Source organism: Jatropha curcas, chromosome 7, assembly GCF_041381405.1.
Source record: "Jatropha curcas cultivar XTBG-Jc1 chromosome 7, XTBG_Jcur_1.0, whole genome shotgun sequence".
In the NCBI taxonomy this organism is placed as follows: Eukaryota; Viridiplantae; Streptophyta; class Magnoliopsida; order Malpighiales; family Euphorbiaceae; genus Jatropha; species Jatropha curcas.
Genome location: NC_143157.1, coordinates 26638334 through 26656094, shown reverse-complemented (window position 1 = coordinate 26656094; position 17761 = coordinate 26638334). Strand labels below are relative to the sequence as shown.

Here is a 17761-nt window from a genome sequence, read left to right as displayed (position 1 = left end):
AGAATTGGAACCTTAGGCTCAATTATCAATTGTTAGTCCTTATGATAGGATAGGATAGGAAATGTCAGTGCTTTCGCAAGTGTACGAAATCGCTACAAGTAATATAGAATGAGTAGAGTATCGTGTCCACAGTGATTGTATACCAAGTACCAAAATTATGTTAACCTACTATTATTTAAACGGCAATAAGGGAAATTATTTTTAGAAACTAAATTCAACAAATAAAAGAGAATAAGAAGAAATCAAGCAACAATATTTGATTAAAATAAATCAAGAATTTAAAGCTATCAAGGATTTTGACTTCACTTAATTCTATCCAATTTATTTTATTAGTTTGATAATCAATTTTAATTGTTTAAGGAGGGGAAACAACCCTAAAATCACTAACAAGCTCTCCCGATGTATTGTTAGCTATTTTAACCCAGTCTAATTATCTATCTTCCAATAGCGCAATCAAACATGAATTAAATCATTAAATTTTATGGTTTGTTTTGTGCATTCATAACTTAAGGTTATTAACTTATGAAAACCCCCCATGAGTCAAACCATATAGCTTTCGCATCAAGTTATTATTATCATGTAATTTATTACTTTTTTCATATCAAAAACCTTTCTCCCGATAGTGATTAATGAAATAAATCAATCCAGGGGAGAAACTCTGCATAGAAGCATTAAGTTCAATAATAATTTATACTTTAAACAAAGAAAAGCAAATCTAATATTATAAATTGGAAAAGAAATTAAGCTACATCAAATCCCTAGTATGAGAGTTTAGTTAAACATGGTACTTAAATAAAACTCAATAATACTTGATAAAAGTTTTATAATCAATAAGAATAATGAAAGAAATAAACAAGATTAAGAGTTTAGAAATAAGAACTAGTTAATAATTGACTTCGGATGGCTTCCTTGAATCTTGGCACAACTCTTGAATGCTTGAACTCTTGAAGAAATAAAACTATGAGAATGAGAGATATATGAGATGGGATGGAATGGGATTGTATGGGATTTGGGATCCTTCCTCTCTTTATATAGACTTCTTGGGATAGAACTTCTACATTGTTTAGGGAATAAAGTTCTCATTAGGCCTAAAATTTCTCTCAATCATGTCTCTTCCATGTGCATAAATTAGAACTTGATTTGCATGTTAAGAAAGTATCCAAGGTGAGCTCATGAAAATGATAAGGAATGGTTGGAAATTTTGACTCAAATCAACACTTGGTATTTAGCACGGGCGTGGTGGGAAGCACGGTCTGGGCGTGCCAAGTTCTGAGTCTATGGGGAGTTCAGCATGGGCCGTGCTTAGAGGCACGCTTGGATAAGGACTTGTGGCACGGGCGTGCTAGGGAGCACGGCTTGGGCGTGCTAGAGCCTGAGTGTTTTGCTTTATTTTGCTCTTTTCTATGCCAAAACCCTACAAATTTCCTAAAGACCAAGTGAATTATGATTCAAGAAAGCTTTTATATCAAAACATAAATAAAATTAAGATAAAAACTAAATAAAGTAATTAAAAATACTAAAAACTCCTAATAAAACTATATTGAAAACATTATAAAAATAACACTATCAAAATTCCCCAAACTTAAACCATTGCTTGTCCTCAAGCAAAAAAACTAAAAACTAACAAAGCTAGCTTAATATGGTAGGGAATAATTATTCACAATTTCATAAGTATCAAAAGTCATTAACATGAGAATAAATCATGTGTTTCCTATGCTAATTATATTCTAGCAGAAAAAAATTAATTTTCAATAAAACACATTCCTTAATTTAAACATAAGTTAACAAGATTTTTAACACCAACAATTATTCAACTTATGATAGGTAGATATGAATTTTCACAAAAATCATTTAACCTTTAAATAAGAGGTTTAAATATAAGCTCAACATTCCCATAGGTAAAATTAGTCATTCCTTCTCCACAATTGAAATGCATACAATTTAAAAGATCAAAATGTCTTTATTTAGATTGTAATGGGGTTTTAAGGATATAATTTTAGCTAAACAAAGAAAAGGACAACACGGTAGATAAAAGTACAAAGAATGCTTAATATCATGATTTTCATTTATATTAAAAATGAATTTTTTTTTTTATTTGTAAAGGGAGACTAACTTTGAAGTCCCTTACTAGCTTGAAATTAGAGGTATTTTTGGCAAGGTCTCTTCATAGCATTTTTGATAATTTCTTCCTTGCTAAAGTTCCCCAAATTTGAATTTTTGATTCCTTGTTTCTTTTATGGGGTGTTCCTTTTTTTTTTTTTTTTTTGAGTTTTTTTTTCTCTGCTTTCTTCATTTGCTAGTATTAATGAAATTTTCTCCATTTGTTGCTATGTTTTAATAAAAATCAAATCCTTCAATTACACATTATTGCCCTTAGGGTAGGAAATTAATTTGGTTTAATGGCTAGGTTTAAATACGGGTGAACAATAAATTTTTGATATAGGCTTCAAATTAGTTGCAAATGTCATACTTTAACTTATGGGGTCTAGGCTAAATATGAAATTTTAACAAAAAATGCTTAAATCATCTCTTTATAAATGTAAGCATTTAAATTTTTGTCTTGAAGAGAATTTTAATTTGTTCTAGGAATGCCAAGGTTAAATAAATTTTGATTAAAACACATCTATATATCATAGAATTCACAAAATTAATGTTTATAATCTTAGAAATAAATAGTTAAATCAAAAAATCATGTTAAGTCAAAAATTAAAATTTAAGCTGAAAAAATAATTAACTTCGAAGAACAACTAAATTCATTGCAAGTTAATGAATTATGATAATTTTTTAAACTTTCTCACAATTATTCCAACCATATTAAATTAATGAAATAAACAAACAAAATAATAAAAAAAATTAAAATTTTAACTAAAATTTTCCTTTCCCCAACTTAATCTAGCACATTATCCCCAATGTGTGCAAAAATAAGATCAATTCTCCAAACTTATCATAATTCATCAATGCAAGGTAAGAAAACAAAAATAAAGTAGAAAATGCCTTACCACCATTGTATTGACAAATACAATAAAAGACAAGGAAACAAAGGGCATGATTCTAATGGCTAAATTCTTAAAATATGAAAGGACAAGATAACACAATAATAATAATAATAATATAGACCTAATTGTTAAGGAAAGAAAGAAGAAAAAATTGAAATAAAAAAATAATTAAAAAAATAAAAAAAAATTTCCTATAAAAATAATTAAAAGCAAATAATTAAAGACAAAAAAAAAAAAGTGAACGGTAAGTCAAAAAGAAAGAAAGAAAGAAAGTGGGTAGAGTAGGACAAAAAAAAAAAGAAAAAAAAAAAAAGAAAGAAAGAGAAAAAAAATAGAGTAAAAAAAAAAAGTTGCACAGCCAAAGTAATGAGGTGCACCTGACCGTGCTGCCTGGGAGTGCTAGGTAGCACGGGGGTGCTGATAAGCACGCTCTGACCGTACTAGAGTCTGACTATGGACGCATTTTTCTCTGAAAACAGCACAGGGATGCTAGGCAGCACGCCCTGACCATGCTAGAGCCTGACTCTGGCACTTCCAATCAAATTTTAAGCCTTTTTAATCCTATTTTTGACCTGCAATATAAGTACAAAACACCAAAATAGAAGAAAATAATGGTTTAAAGATGGGAGAACAAAATGAAAAATACAAGTAATAATAAAATAAAATAAAGATTGCAAAGAAAGAGAAAGAAAATGATGGATTGCCCCCCATTAGCGTTTGGTTTAAAGTTTTTAAACTCGACTTTTGAGAAGTTTATCAAATAACGGCATTCGCCCATAGTATGTATCATGTAGTATCACACATGGGTCTTGGTTAAAAATACCCTCAAGATTGACTAGTTTGAGAAAATTTATGCTCATCATATCAACAACATCTCGCTTTGAATGATGAACTTGGGGAAAAATCTGTATTAGATCATGGAGAACACAATTTATTAAATGTGGTATTATTGGAAATAAAAGATCTTCTGGTGGTGTATATATAAAGACCATTGATGAGCTCAAATCAATAGTCTCAATTATTTCTTCATCCACTAATATTGCTTTCTGCTTGTTTTCATTTAGACTCTCACCCAAGGTCCCTTCCAACTGTACCTCATTTTTTTTATGGTCATTAATAATTATGTCTGGAAATAAGAAATTGAGATTTAATCCGTTTTCAAAGGAATAACATTTTTCACATGTAGGCTTTACTTCTTCTAAATATGCAATTTCCCATGAAGTTTTCGCAGGATTCGCCTTACACTCATCATCTTTATATCTATTAATTGCCATGGTTATTAATTCCGTTGCTTGTACCTCCAAATTCTTTATTGCTGCTTGTTGGATCTTAAAACTCTCGCGAGTTTCATTCATAAATTCAATGTGAGATTTAGTAAGGGCAACAATCAAATCCTCTAAATTCTTTTGTTTTTCTTCTTCATATTTAAAATTTTGAGGATATTGGTGATTCCAACCCTGCAGTGAATGATCCCAATGCCAACGGTAGTCAAAATCTGCCATATCATTTAACATATATAGTACATCTTCATAGCTGCTTTCCACAAGGTGAATACCGGTTGCAGAAAATCCATTAGCTACCCAATTTCTAGTTTCTTCATCTAATCCACAATAGAATATGTAAGTGAGATATTTATTTTTGTAAAATTATGACAAGAAAATCTCTCCAACAATTCATTAAATCTTGCCCAAGCTGCATGAAATGGCTCTAAATGTTATTGAATAAAACTTGCGACTACTTGTTGATGAAACATCTCAAAATACTTCGCAAGAAAAATAAAAAAAATCGATAAAATAAAGAAAAACTAGAAATAATATAAACAAATATTTCAATTAACCAACAAAAAAAATGTCTAAATTAATAATAGGTTAATTAGTATTGATATTGGTAACGCCAATCCCCGGCCACGGCGCCAAAAACTTGATAGTGTTTTCCCAAGTGTACAAAATCGCTACAAGTAATATATGATGAGTAGAATATCGTTCCCACGAGGATCGTATACCAAGTACCAAAATTATGTTAACTTATTATTATTTAAACGGTAAATGAAGAATTTGTTTCAAGAATTTAAATTCAACAAGTAAAATAAGAAAAGATCAAGCAAGCAATTATTGATTAAAGAAATCAAGGATTTAAAACTACTATGGATTTTGATTTCACTTAATTCTATCCAACTTTAGTTCATTAATCAATTTTAATTGTTCAAGTAGGAGAAATAACTCTACATTCACTAACAAGCTCTCCCGATGTATTATTAGCCATTTTAATTCCGTTTAACCATCTATCTTCCAATAGCACAATCAATCATGAATTAAATCATTAAGTTCTGTAGTCATTTATGATTCATAAATTAAGGTTGTTAATTCATGAAAAACTCCCCATGAGTCAAACCATATAGCTTCCGCGTCAAGTTGTTATTCTCATGTGATTCATTAACTTTTTCATATTAAAAATCATTCTTCCGATAGTGATTAATAAAATAAATCAATCCAGGGGATAACTTCTGCCTGGAAGCATTAAGTTTATTAATGAATCATAACTTAAACAAAGAAAACAAATCTAATATTATAAATTGGAAAAGAAGTTAAGCTACATTAAATCCCTAGTATGAGAATTTAGTTAGACATAGTACTTAAATAAAACTCAATAATACTTGATAGATATTCCATGATCAATAAGAATAATGAAAGAAATAAACAAGATTAAGAATTTAGAAATAAGAACTAGTTAACAATTGGCTTGGATGACTTCCTTGAACCTTTGCACAACTCTTGAATGCTTGAACTCTTAAAAAAAGTAAAACTATCTACAAGACTAAGAGAATGAGATGGAATTGAGTAGAATGATATGGGATATGATATCCTTCCTCTCTTTATATAGACTTCTTGGGAGAGAACTTCTATATTGTTTAGGGAATAAATCCACATTGTTTAGGAAATAAATTCCAACTTGTTTAGGGAATAAAGTTCTCATTAGGCTTTAAATTTCTCTCAATCATGTCTCTTCCACGTGCATAAATTAGAACTTGATTTGCATGTCTAGCAGAGCTGTAAAACCATATCTAGCGGCCCTAGATAAAAAGAAAACTGTACAGCTTTTAGCAGTTGGGTACAATTGGTTTATTTTACTCTTATAATAACTCTCACGGGAAACATCTCTTCATTAATAAGAATGTTGATGCTCATGAATTCATTATTTGCCTTCTTGTTATGACAATTTCACAATCTGTTTGATATTTCTTATATTTTCCATCAAATGATCAATTTTGTTTAATTATTACATCAAGTTATCCGTTTGTGTGAATAATCTGTTAATAATTAATCATTAGTTTCACAATCTTGTCTTTGACTGGTTCTTTGTTGTATCTTTGTCGTTTTGTGTTTCACTATTTTCCACACAGGATAGACCATGGAAGTTTCGTACTTAGGCTCAAGCAACCCGCCATTGCCCATATGCAAGGCTGTATTCGACAATGACATTAAAACAAGAATCAGTCAACTAAGAAAAAAATATATTAAAAGAAATTCCAAAATACCTAAGATTAATCAATCATTATAAATGATCTTCAATTTAGAAGAGAGAATATAATATACAGATGATGGAAGAGATATCAGAGACGGCAAAAGCTTATTATGCAAACTTATCAGAAAAGCAGAAGCGATTAGCAAAAGATTTTTTCAACGAAATGGATAAAGATGGAGATGGAAAAATTACTTTCGATGAATATGAGCAATACATTAAGACAAAGAAAGGCTTTAAAACAATTGCTTCTTCGGATTTCTTTAGGAAGCTCGATAAGGACGGAAATGGCTCATTGGATTTCGAAGAAATTTGTGACTGTACACTACAAATGCGCAAGCGAAAGAGTTTTCTATTGCGATGAGTGTAGAGTCTTTCTTGATAGAGTCTATTTTACTTGTGTCCAGTGCTTCAATGGCTCCGGTAATACTTATGATCTCTGTGTTTCTTGCTATCGCGATAATAAGAATATCATTAATCATCACAAGGATGCTGTGTTTCTCGATAATTACACGATGCTGCAAGCCAAGAGGAATCAGAATAATGCATCAGCAAGTAAGGTAAAATATTTTGAAAATTCAGATATAATCTTGAAATTCATATTTTAAAGTATTTTACTTTCCTGGAAATAATTAAATCTGTATTATGATGTTTATCTTTTACCAGGGAAACAAAGGAGTTGAGGAGACCGTTGAACTTGCAACGTTTGGTATTGAAACTACGTCTAATGTTGTTAACTTATGTAACCAAATGTAAATTTGCTCAAAAGAAATCTTCTGGATTGTTGTGTTTTTTCTTTTTAAACACATCTTCGCTCAAATAGTACATGAAGATTGTATTTGTGTAGCTTATTATTATGTATATATTCAATTTCCAAGTACTTTTCCTGGAATGGGATAGAGGGATAACCATTGAAGACTTTTGTAAACGTCTACAGGTCTGTGAAACAGCTTGTACATAATTTACGACTCTGCGCCTTTGTCATTGACCTTGGACTTGGTAAGTCGTCTCCTGTTATCTTTTTCTCAATTTGTGACTTACTTCATAAGAAAGAAAGACTTAGACGACGCCTAAAATGGTCTCACTGGACTACAGAATTGTGGAAGACCGTGTTCATTTGTGAGAAAAATAATTAGTTTTCCAAAAGAATAGGTTACAGTGGCTCATTTTTTATATAGGAAATTCCCTTTACCATTTTCTAGAGGATTCTGTAATTACATTTGTAATTCTTTTTCGCATAAATGAAGAGTTCGTAATTTGTTTTTAAATAGATAATTAAATCCAGTTTTTAAATAGATAATTAAATCAAGTTAATTCTCATCTCAAAATAAAAAATCTAGGTAATTGTAATTAATAAGATAATTGAAATAGTTTACATATACGACATATTACTGTTTACTCAATGTTCTAAAACTTGATTGTCAATATTTTCTGAAACCATTATCGTTCAAGAAAAATAAATGAGTTAAGGTTGTATTAGAGAATAATTTTTAAATGGCTTTTTTAAAAATATCATGGCATTGGAACTAACTTTTTAGAGGTTACGGTAGCATTGTGCGAAAAGTTAATTTATATAACGTTTAACTCTTGGCGTTTCATGAAAAGATATTCAAACAGTTAACAGCTAAACGCTATTAAAACAGCAAATTTTGCCAAACAAACCCTAAGTTTAATGAACAATTTATAATTTTCTTACTTTGACTTTCATTTAATCAAATATTTGAAATGTTTTAAGATCAGCTGTATTTCTTAATACACAGTGTGGATTTGTTTTAGTAATTATTTGATCTCAAGTTTGTAAAATTAAGGGTTGAGATATTTGACAATAAGAAATTTTAAGCAAATGAATATAAGAAAAAAAAAAGAAAATTTTAAAGTAAAAGTGGCATTTGTAATGCATAAATTAAAGAAAACATTTTGAAATAAAAAAAAAAACTGAGAAGTATTTAATTATTTTTTTTTCTTAATTTTAAATTCCAAGTTGACGAAACAAGGGAAAAGTCGTCCATAACTATACCCACCGTCTAATTTTTTTTTCCTTTTTATTTTTAAATGAATATATTTATATTCATAAAAATCTGTAATTAGAATCTTTTCTGTCCTTGACGAAAAGGCCAATTCAACTTGTGGAAAAGCTTGAAGAGACCAGCTGTTGGCAACTGCAATTAGCAGCCATTTAACAATTCCTTTGCAGTTGAGTATTCAATTCAACTCAACTCAACTTGTGGAAACTTTTGAAAAAAAAAAAAAAAAAGAAAAAGAAAACTCAACTTGTGGAAAATGTATTTGAATATGTATATATATATATATATATATATATTACTATATAAAGTAAAAAAAAATATATATATATATATATTTTTTACTTTATATAGTAATATGATATCATGGAACTCATACTGCTGCGAACACTGCATCGACCTTTTCGGACCATGGAAGTAATTTTGCTGATGTCGCATCCAATGTTTCGGAACATGGAAGTAATTTTGCTGAGCATTTAAGTACTGCTGCTGAACTTGCATCAAATTGTTCTGTCATGTAAAATGTATATTTTGCAGCCTTCAAAAAAAAAGAGAGCTGTATAACTTCTGTGCTTGACTATATTTCTTGTTGTTTTAATTTTATTTTATAACTAGATAAAAGCTTGCCCAACGCGTGGAATTATTTTATTGTTATTTTCCACTGTAATCTTCTTAATAAATGAAAATAAATAGTCATCGCTGCAGTCTAATTTTTAATATTGTGAATTTAAATTTAAAAAGTGTACCAATGTCCAAACATAAGTTGTCTAACCTGATTGTAAATTTAAATACTAGATTAGAAAAGTACTAAGGAACGTATCTGAGTATTGTATGTCCCCTACCACAGAAAATTACACATTATCCAATAGGTTAATATGATAAATCAATTAAAAAAAAAAAAAGATAATGGTGAAAGAGGAGAGTGCCAAGTCAGATTCTTAATGATATATATATATATATATATTTTAATTTTACGATTATAGATAATAAAATATGCCATTTTAAATCATATTCAAGCATAACAAAACAAATTTAAAATTTCACTCAAATTTAAATTCCTTAATATTACTTAATTAATCCATTTTTTTTATTCAAATCTAAGTTTGATAATTTAAATCCATCGATTTGAAATTAAAACATTGAATATAAAATTTTTATTTGATCTATAAATATTAAAAAAAGAGAAAATTTTCTAAGTTTGAAAATTAAATTTATGCTCACAAAGAGGCTTCTTGCCCATATATTGAGTTTGTCGCGAATAAAGTAGCATAAATTACCGATTATAAGCTTCATTTAATATTTACTTTTGAATAGAAAATTTAGATGTTTAGACTTTAATTAGTTCATGTTGAAATTAGAATAAAAATGAAAATGCATGTTTAAATTCAAAAATTTATTTTCCATACATATTAAATTGATTTTGAAATTAAAAGTAGAATGAGTTTAAAATGTAAATAAATAATATACTATTTGCTTTTGCAAACTTTATTTTTACTTGTAAAATCAAAAATTTAAAACCTGGAGTTAGTTGCCTGTATATACACAAGGGCGCCCTAATTACCACTTGCAACCTTAGGCTCAATTATCAATTGTTAGTCCATAGGGTCTGGTCTGTAGCTTAAAATTAAGCTTATTCACGTTTCAAATTCAATGATTAGCTATGAGGGAAATAGGATAGGATAGGATAGGAAATATTATCCTGTTTGCATTCAGACAACACTTCAAATCTGTTTACGCTTCCCAAGTCAAATTGCTACTACTATCTTACAATTTGTCAAGCAGCCTTTATGGAACCGTCGGGAGTAAATATATGTTTTGGAGTTTGATTTATAATTTTACTGCTTGTATTTGTGTCACACCCGTTGAAAATATATATTAAATAAATTTATATTCTCAAATTCTAATCAATTTAAATTTGAAATTCATTTAAAATACATTTTGTTGCTAATAATGATGAGTAGCTATTATCAAAATCTTATTTAATACAGTAGGTAATGAGTAGCATATTGTTAAAATAGTAATTTTACTGTTTGTACCGGTTCCAAACCTCTCTATAACTATTCATATCTTTTTTAAATAAAATGAAAGAGTTGAGAAATATCCTCAAATACATGTTACATTCTTTTCGGTAAGGACAATGATTTATAAATTTTAATAATATAATTATGATTTACAAAACATTTGTAATTTAATTTCATATGAATTTGAATTAATTATTAAAACCCATCACTATTTAATTAGTTTTTTCTTAATTTTAAATTCCAATTGGACAAAACAAGGGAAAACTCGTCAATAACTATACCCACAGTATCTTTAGATGGATAAGAATCTAATTAGGTTCTTTCTGTCCCACACGAAAGGCCAAGTCAATTTGTGGAAAAGCTTAAAGAGACAAATTTAATTTTTTAATTTAAAAAAAAAAAAAAGTGATATAAGAGGTTATTCCGAGAAAATACCTTTAGGACTAGCTAATATTGAGGAAGTTTCCATCCACTTTGATGGAACTCTGAGGAAGCATTATATAAAGCGCAAATCACAGAACCAAAAAGCAAAAGCAAAAGAAAGAATTAGAAAAACACAGTACATACAGTTAAAAGATGGAGAAGATACGACTGGATGCTTCAGCTTATTACAGAAACTTGCCACCTGCAGAAATGCAAAAGGCAAAGGCTGGGTTCAGTGCAATGGATAATACTGGAAGTGGAAAAGTGAGCCTCAAGCAATACTCGGAATACTTTAAACAAAGAGGGCTTGTAGAGCTTACTTATCCCGATTTGTTCAAAGCGTTGGATACAAATGGAGATGGCAGACTCGATTTCGATGAATTTATCACTGTCTACTACCTCTGCATGAACAATAAACTGATATATTGTGAAGAATGCGGGGTCTTTCTCTCTGGATCCTACATGAGTTGCCTTCAATGCTTCAATAATGGTTCTGGGGATCCCTATAACATTTGTTATGATTGTTATAGCAGAAACAACATTGATCATCATAAGGATGCTTACTTTGTCGATAATATAAAACTCCATTGCTTCGCAGTTAAAGGCTCTGCAGTTAATGAAGGCTCCGCAGTTAATGAAGGCTCCGCAGTTAATAAAGGCTCTGCAGATAATAATGGCTTCACAACTCGAAGCTCCGGTGGTAAGGTATGTATATATTATATAATATAATTCTGATACTCTTAGAAATATCAAACAACAAATCTTCATGCATATAACAATTAATATCCATCTTGATTTTTCAGATGACTACGAAGGATAAGCTTACAGCAGCTCTATTAGGGGTTTCTGTGGTGAATTTAGGAATAAATACTGCAAAGTTTGTGGCAACTAGTAAACCAGAATTATGGGAACAAGCAAAACAAGTTTTCGATGGTCCCCAAAAAAATACTTCAGGTGCTGCTGAATCTGCATTCGAATTGTCCGATCATGGAAGTAATGCTGTTAATTCCGCAGCCGACTTGTCTGATCATGGAACTAATATTGCTGCTAACACTGCATGGAACTTTTCGGACCATGGAAGTAATTTTGCGGATGTTGCATCCAATTTTGCGGACCATGGAAGTAATGTTGCTGATGTCGCATCCAATTTTCCTGACCATTTAAGCACTGCTGTTGAAATTGCATCAAATTGTACTGTCATGTAAAATTTATATTTTGCAGCCTTCAACGAAGTGTAAAATATCTACTTCTTGTTGTTTAATTTCATCTTATAATAATAAAGCTTGCTGGTTTGGATTTAGTTCCCAGGAGATGCAGAGCTATTTGCACAATACTTTTTCTTAATAATAAATAATCTCGTTTTGCTGATAAAAAAAATAAAATATTCCATTTCAAATCATAATTGAACTTATCCATGGCCTCCCATTCATCAGACAACAGAACAAAATTTTAAATTTTCACTCAAATTTAAATTCCTTAATATTTCTTAATTAATTCATTTTTCTATTCGAATCTAAGTTTGATAATTTAAAACCATCAATTTGAAATTAAAACATTGAGTATAAAATTTGTATTTGATCTATAAATATAACAAAAAAAAGGAGAAAAAAAAAATGGAAGTTTGAAAATTATGTTTATGCTCGCAAAGAAGCCTTTTGCCCATAAAAGAGTTTGTCGCCAATAAAGAGTAATAAAACAACTGCTAATTATAAGCTTCGTTTAATATTTCCCTTGAAATAGATAATTTGGAGGTTTAGACTTTAATTATTTCACCTTTAAATTATAATAAAAACGGAAATGTATGTTTAAATTCAAAAAATCATTTTTAGTTAAATTGACTTTATATGTTACTTCCAGACATATTAAACTGATTTTAAAATTAAAATTAGAATGAATTTAATATGTAAATAAATAATAGTATTTGCTTTTGCAAACTTTATTTTTACTTGCAAAGTCAAAAATTTGAAACCTAATGTCATCGTGTGGTGTGTGTGTACACATAAGGGTGCCCTAATTACCACTTCAGCAATTCCTTATTAAGCTTATTAACACTTCAAATTCAGTGATTAGCTATGAGGAAAATGGGATAGGAAATGTTGTCCTGTTAGGATTCAGAGAAACACTTGAAATACAATTTGATACTATCTTACAATTTGTTAAGCAGCCTTTATGGAAACTGTGGGAAGAACTTGATGTCTTGCAATTTGTTAAGCAGCCTTCGTGGAAACTGTGGGAGAGTAAATATATGTTTTTCGAATTAATATAGAATGAATAGATCCGTCTCTTCTTCCATTCATCACATATATCGTGAAGGAAATCAAGCCGTATATCTTTTGACCACTCATCATAGAGTTCATCATACTTCTCTTTCTTTTATCTCTTTTAATTTTTTGCCTCATTTGATTAAAGGAATTGTATTATTGAAAGTTATAGGACTAAATATTTGAGATATAAATAAAATAAAGATATTTTTTGCTAAAAAAAAAAAAATAGATCCGAATTTAATTAAAATACATTTTATTGCTAATAATGAGTAGGATATCCACGAGTATCTATTATAAAAAAACCTGTTTAATATAAGCAGATAACAGATAATATATATCAAAAACTTAAATGCGTAGCCCTAGCTATTTATACTATAAATAATGATTTTATCGTCTGTGCCATTTTAAACTTTTCTATGACCATTTGTACTTTTATTAAATGGATTGGAGGAGGCGAGTATTTTACTTGTCGGCTTCTTCCCAATAAGGACAGCTATTACTCATTAGGTAGTGAATTATTTACTAATTTAATAAAATAAAATATGAGTTGATGATTAAAAAAAAAAAAAGGTCCAAAGACGAAAGGTTCTCTGCAATTGGCAGCTTTGAGATTCGGTATGAACTGTAGGGCAACTTCTTTCCAATTGAATATTCAACTTTGGCGGATCAATTGAAATACATGTAGGAAGCAATATATACAGGGAAAATCACAAAACCAAAAAGCAAAAGCAAAAAATAGAAAAAAAAACCCAACGGATATAGATTAAAAGATGGAGGAGATACGACAGGCTGCTTCAGCTTATTACAGAAACTTGGCAACTGCAGATAAGCAGATGGCAATCAATGGGTTCAATTTAATGGATAAAACTGGAAATGGGACAATTAGCCTCAGGCGATATTCAGAATACTTCAAACAAAGAGGGCTTATAGAGCTTACTTATCCTGAATTTTTCAAAGCATTGGATTCGGATGGAGATGACCGGCTTGATTTCGATGAATTTATCACTGTCTACTACCTCTGCATGAATAATAAACTGATATTCTGTGAAGAATGTATGGTGTTTCTATCTGGATCGTACATGAGTTGCCTTCAATGCTTCAATAGTGGTTCTGGTAAACCCTATAACGTTTGTTGTGCTTGTTATCGCAAAAACAACATTGATCATCACAAGGATGCTACCTTTGTCGATAATCAAAAACTCAAGAACTCTGCAAATAATAAGGGCTCCGCAGATCAAAGCTCTGGTAGTGAGGTATGTATATATATAATTCTGTAACTATTACAAATGTCAAACAACACATAGCCATGCATATCATCACGATTTTACTTGAATTATTTACCCATTGCGACGGTTTTTCAGAAAATAACAACGAGGGATAAGCTTACAGCAGCTATATTAGGGGTTTCAGCGGTGAATTTAGGAATAAATACTGCAAAGTTTGCAACGACTAGTGGACCAGAATTATGGGAAAATGCAAAACACGCTTTTGATCATCCCCTTCAAAACCCTTCAGAAGCTGCTCAAATACCCGCATTCAACTTGTCCGACCATAGAAGAAATGCGGTTAATTCCACTGTATTCAACTCGTCTAGTCATGGAACTAATGCCGCTAAAACTGCAAAATACTCGTCTGATAATGCTGAAGCTGCGTCCAGCCTTTTAGACCAGATGAGTAATGTTCTTGAAGGTGCATCATCGTGTTCTGTTATGTAAAATATGATTTAGCAGTTAAAACAAACAGAGCTGTAAAACCATATCTAGCAGCCCTAGATAAAAAGAAAACTGTACAGCTTTTAGCAGTTGGGTACAATTGGTTTATTTTACTCTTATAATAACTCTCACGGGAAACATCTCTTCATTAATAAGAATGTTGATCCTCATGAATTCATTATTTGACTTCTTGTTATGACATTTCACAATCTGTTTGATATTTCTTATATTTTCCGTCAAATGATCAATTTTGTTTAATTATTATTACATCAAGTTACCCGTTTGTGTGAATTACGATATTATATCATGCAATATACAATAATCTGTTAATAATTAATCATTAGTTTCACAATCTTGTCTTTGACTGGTTCATTGTTGTATCTTTGTCGTTTTGTGTTTCACTATTTTCCACGCAGGATAGACCATGGAAGTTTCGTATTTAGGCTCAAGCAGCCCGCCATTGCCCATATGCAAGGCTGTATTCGACAATGACATTAAAACAAGAATCAGTCAACTAAGAAAAGAATATATTAAAAGAAATTCCAAAATACCTAAGATTAATCAATCATTATAAATGATCTTCAATTTAGAAGAGAGAATATAATATACAGATGATGGAAGAGATATCAGAGACGGCAAAAGCTTATTATGCAAACTTATCAGAAAAGCAGAAGCGATTAGCAAAAGATTTTTTCAACGAAATGGATAAAGATGGAGATGGAAAAATTACTTTCGATGAATATGAGCAATACATTAAGACAAAGAAAGGCTTTAAAACAATTGCTTCTTCGGATTTCTTTAGGAAGCTCGATAAGGACGGAAATGGCTCATTGGATTTCGATGAATTTGTGACTGTACACTACATATGCGCAAGCGAAAGAGTTTTCTATTGCGATGAGTGTAGAGTCTTTCTTGATAGAGTCTATTTTACTTGTGTCCAGTGCTTCAATGGCTCCGGTAATACTTATGATCTCTGTGTTTCTTGCTATCGCGATAAGAATATCATTAATCATCACAAGGATGCTGTGTTTCTCGATAATTACACGATGCTGCAAGCCAAGAGGAATCAGAATAATGCATCAGCAAGCAAGGTAAAATATTTTGAAAATTCAGAAATAATCTTGGAATTCATATTTTAAAGTATTTGACTTTCCTCGAAATAATTAAATCTCTATTATGATGTAGGGAAACAAAGGAGTTAAGGAGACCGTTGAACTGGCAAAGTTTGGTATTGAAACTACGTCTAATGTTGTTAACTTATGTAACCAAATGTAAATTTGCTCAAAAGAAATCTTCTGGATTGTTGTGTTTTTTCTTTGTAAACCCATCTTCACTCAAATAATACATAAAGATTGTATTTGTGTAGCTTATTATTATGTATATATTCAATTTCCAAGTACTTTTCCTGGAATGGGATAGAGGAATAACCATTGAAGACTGGATGCTTCAGCTTATTATAGAAGCTTGCCACCTGCAGAAATGCAAAAGGCAAAGGATGGGTTCAGTGCAATGGATAAAACTGGAAGTGGAAAAGTGAGCCTCAAGGAATACTCGGAATATTTTAAACAAAGAGGGCTTGTAGAGCTTACTTATCCCGATTTGTTCAAAGCATTGGATACAAATGGAGATGGCAGACTCGATTTCGATGAATATATCACTGTCTACTACCTCTGCATGAACAATAAACTGATATATTGTGGAGAATGCGGGGTCTTTCTCTCTGGATCCTACATGAGTTGCCGTCAATGCTTCAATAATGGTTCTGGGGATCCCTATAATATTTGTTATGATTGTTATAGCAGAAACAACATTGATCATCATAAGGATGCTACCTTTGTCGATAATATACAACTCCACTGCTTCGCAGTTAAAGGCTCTGCAGATAACAATGGCTCCACAACTCGAAGCTCCGGTGGTAAGGTATGTATATATAATATAACATAGTTCTGTTACTCTTAGAAATATCAAACAACAAATCTTCATGCATATAATAATTAAGATCCATCTTGATTTTTCAGATACGTACGAGGGATAAACTTACAGCAGCTATGTTAGGGGTCTCGATGGTGAATTTAGGAATAAATACTGCAAAGTTTGTGGCAACTAGTAAACCAGACGCTGCATCCGGATTATCCGAGCATGGAAGTACTTCTGCTGATGTCGTATCCAATGTTTCGGGACATGGAAGTAATTTTGCTGAGCATTTAAGTAGTGCTGCTGATCTTGCATCAAATTGTTCTGTCATGTAAAATGTATATTTTGCAGCCTTCAACAAAAAAGAGAGCTGTAAAACTTGTGTGCTTGACTATACTTCTCGTTGTTTTAATTTCATTTAATAACTAAACAAAGGTCCGCACAATGAGTGAAATTGTTTTATTGTTATTTTCCACTTTAATCTTCTTGATAAATGAAAATAAATAGTTATCACTGCAGCCTAATTTTTGATATTGTAAATTTAAATTTAAAAAGTGTACCAATGACTTGACATAAGTTGACTAACCTGATTGTAAATGTAAATGCTAGATAAGAAAACTGCTAAGGAAGATATCTGAATATGGTACGTCTCCTACCAAAGAAAATTACACATTATCCAATAGGTTAATAGGATAAATCAATTCAAAAGAAAAAAAAGATAATGGAGGAAGAGGAGAGTGCCAAGTCAGGTTTTTAATGATATTTTCTTATTTTAGGATTATATAAATATGTAGAATATATATGGATAATAAAATATGCCATTTTAAATCATATTCAAGCATAACAAAATAAATTTTTAAAATTTCACTCAAATTTAAATTTCTTAATATT

At 30.5% G+C, this 17761-nt stretch overlaps 3 protein-coding genes and 1 pseudogene across 4 annotated transcripts; all 4 read left to right on the top strand.

The window, feature by feature from the left end:
- Positions 1–6548: 6548 nt before the first annotated feature.
- Positions 6549–7783, top strand: LOC149495077 (uncharacterized; annotated as a pseudogene). Its single transcript, XR_016321787.1, has 2 exons — positions 6549–7075; positions 7182–7783. The product of XR_016321787.1 is annotated as an uncharacterized LOC149495077 (transcript).
- Positions 7784–11034: 3251 nt separating this feature from the next.
- On the top strand, positions 11035–12280 carry LOC105638428 (uncharacterized). The gene is made up of 2 exons (XM_020681040.3): positions 11035–11685; positions 11784–12280. Exons 1-2 carry the CDS (start codon positions 11134–11136, stop codon positions 12183–12185), a joined length of 954 nt encoding a protein of 317 aa, XP_020536699.3. The 5' UTR covers positions 11035–11133; the 3' UTR covers positions 12186–12280.
- A 3254-nt stretch (positions 12281–15534) lies between these two features.
- On the top strand, positions 15535–16280 carry LOC105638432 (uncharacterized). Its single transcript, XM_089724176.1, has 2 exons — positions 15535–16047; positions 16142–16280. The coding sequence occupies exons 1-2, from the start codon at positions 15568–15570 to the stop codon at positions 16229–16231; spliced, it is 570 nt and encodes a 189-aa protein (XP_089580302.1). The 5' UTR covers positions 15535–15567; the 3' UTR covers positions 16232–16280.
- A 153-nt stretch (positions 16281–16433) lies between these two features.
- LOC105638483 (uncharacterized) lies at positions 16434–17346 on the top strand. The gene is made up of 2 exons (XM_020681034.3): positions 16434–16876; positions 16975–17346. Exons 1-2 carry the CDS (start codon positions 16436–16438, stop codon positions 17203–17205), a joined length of 672 nt encoding a protein of 223 aa, XP_020536693.2. The 5' UTR covers positions 16434–16435; the 3' UTR covers positions 17206–17346.
- Positions 17347–17761: the final 415 nt, after the last annotated feature.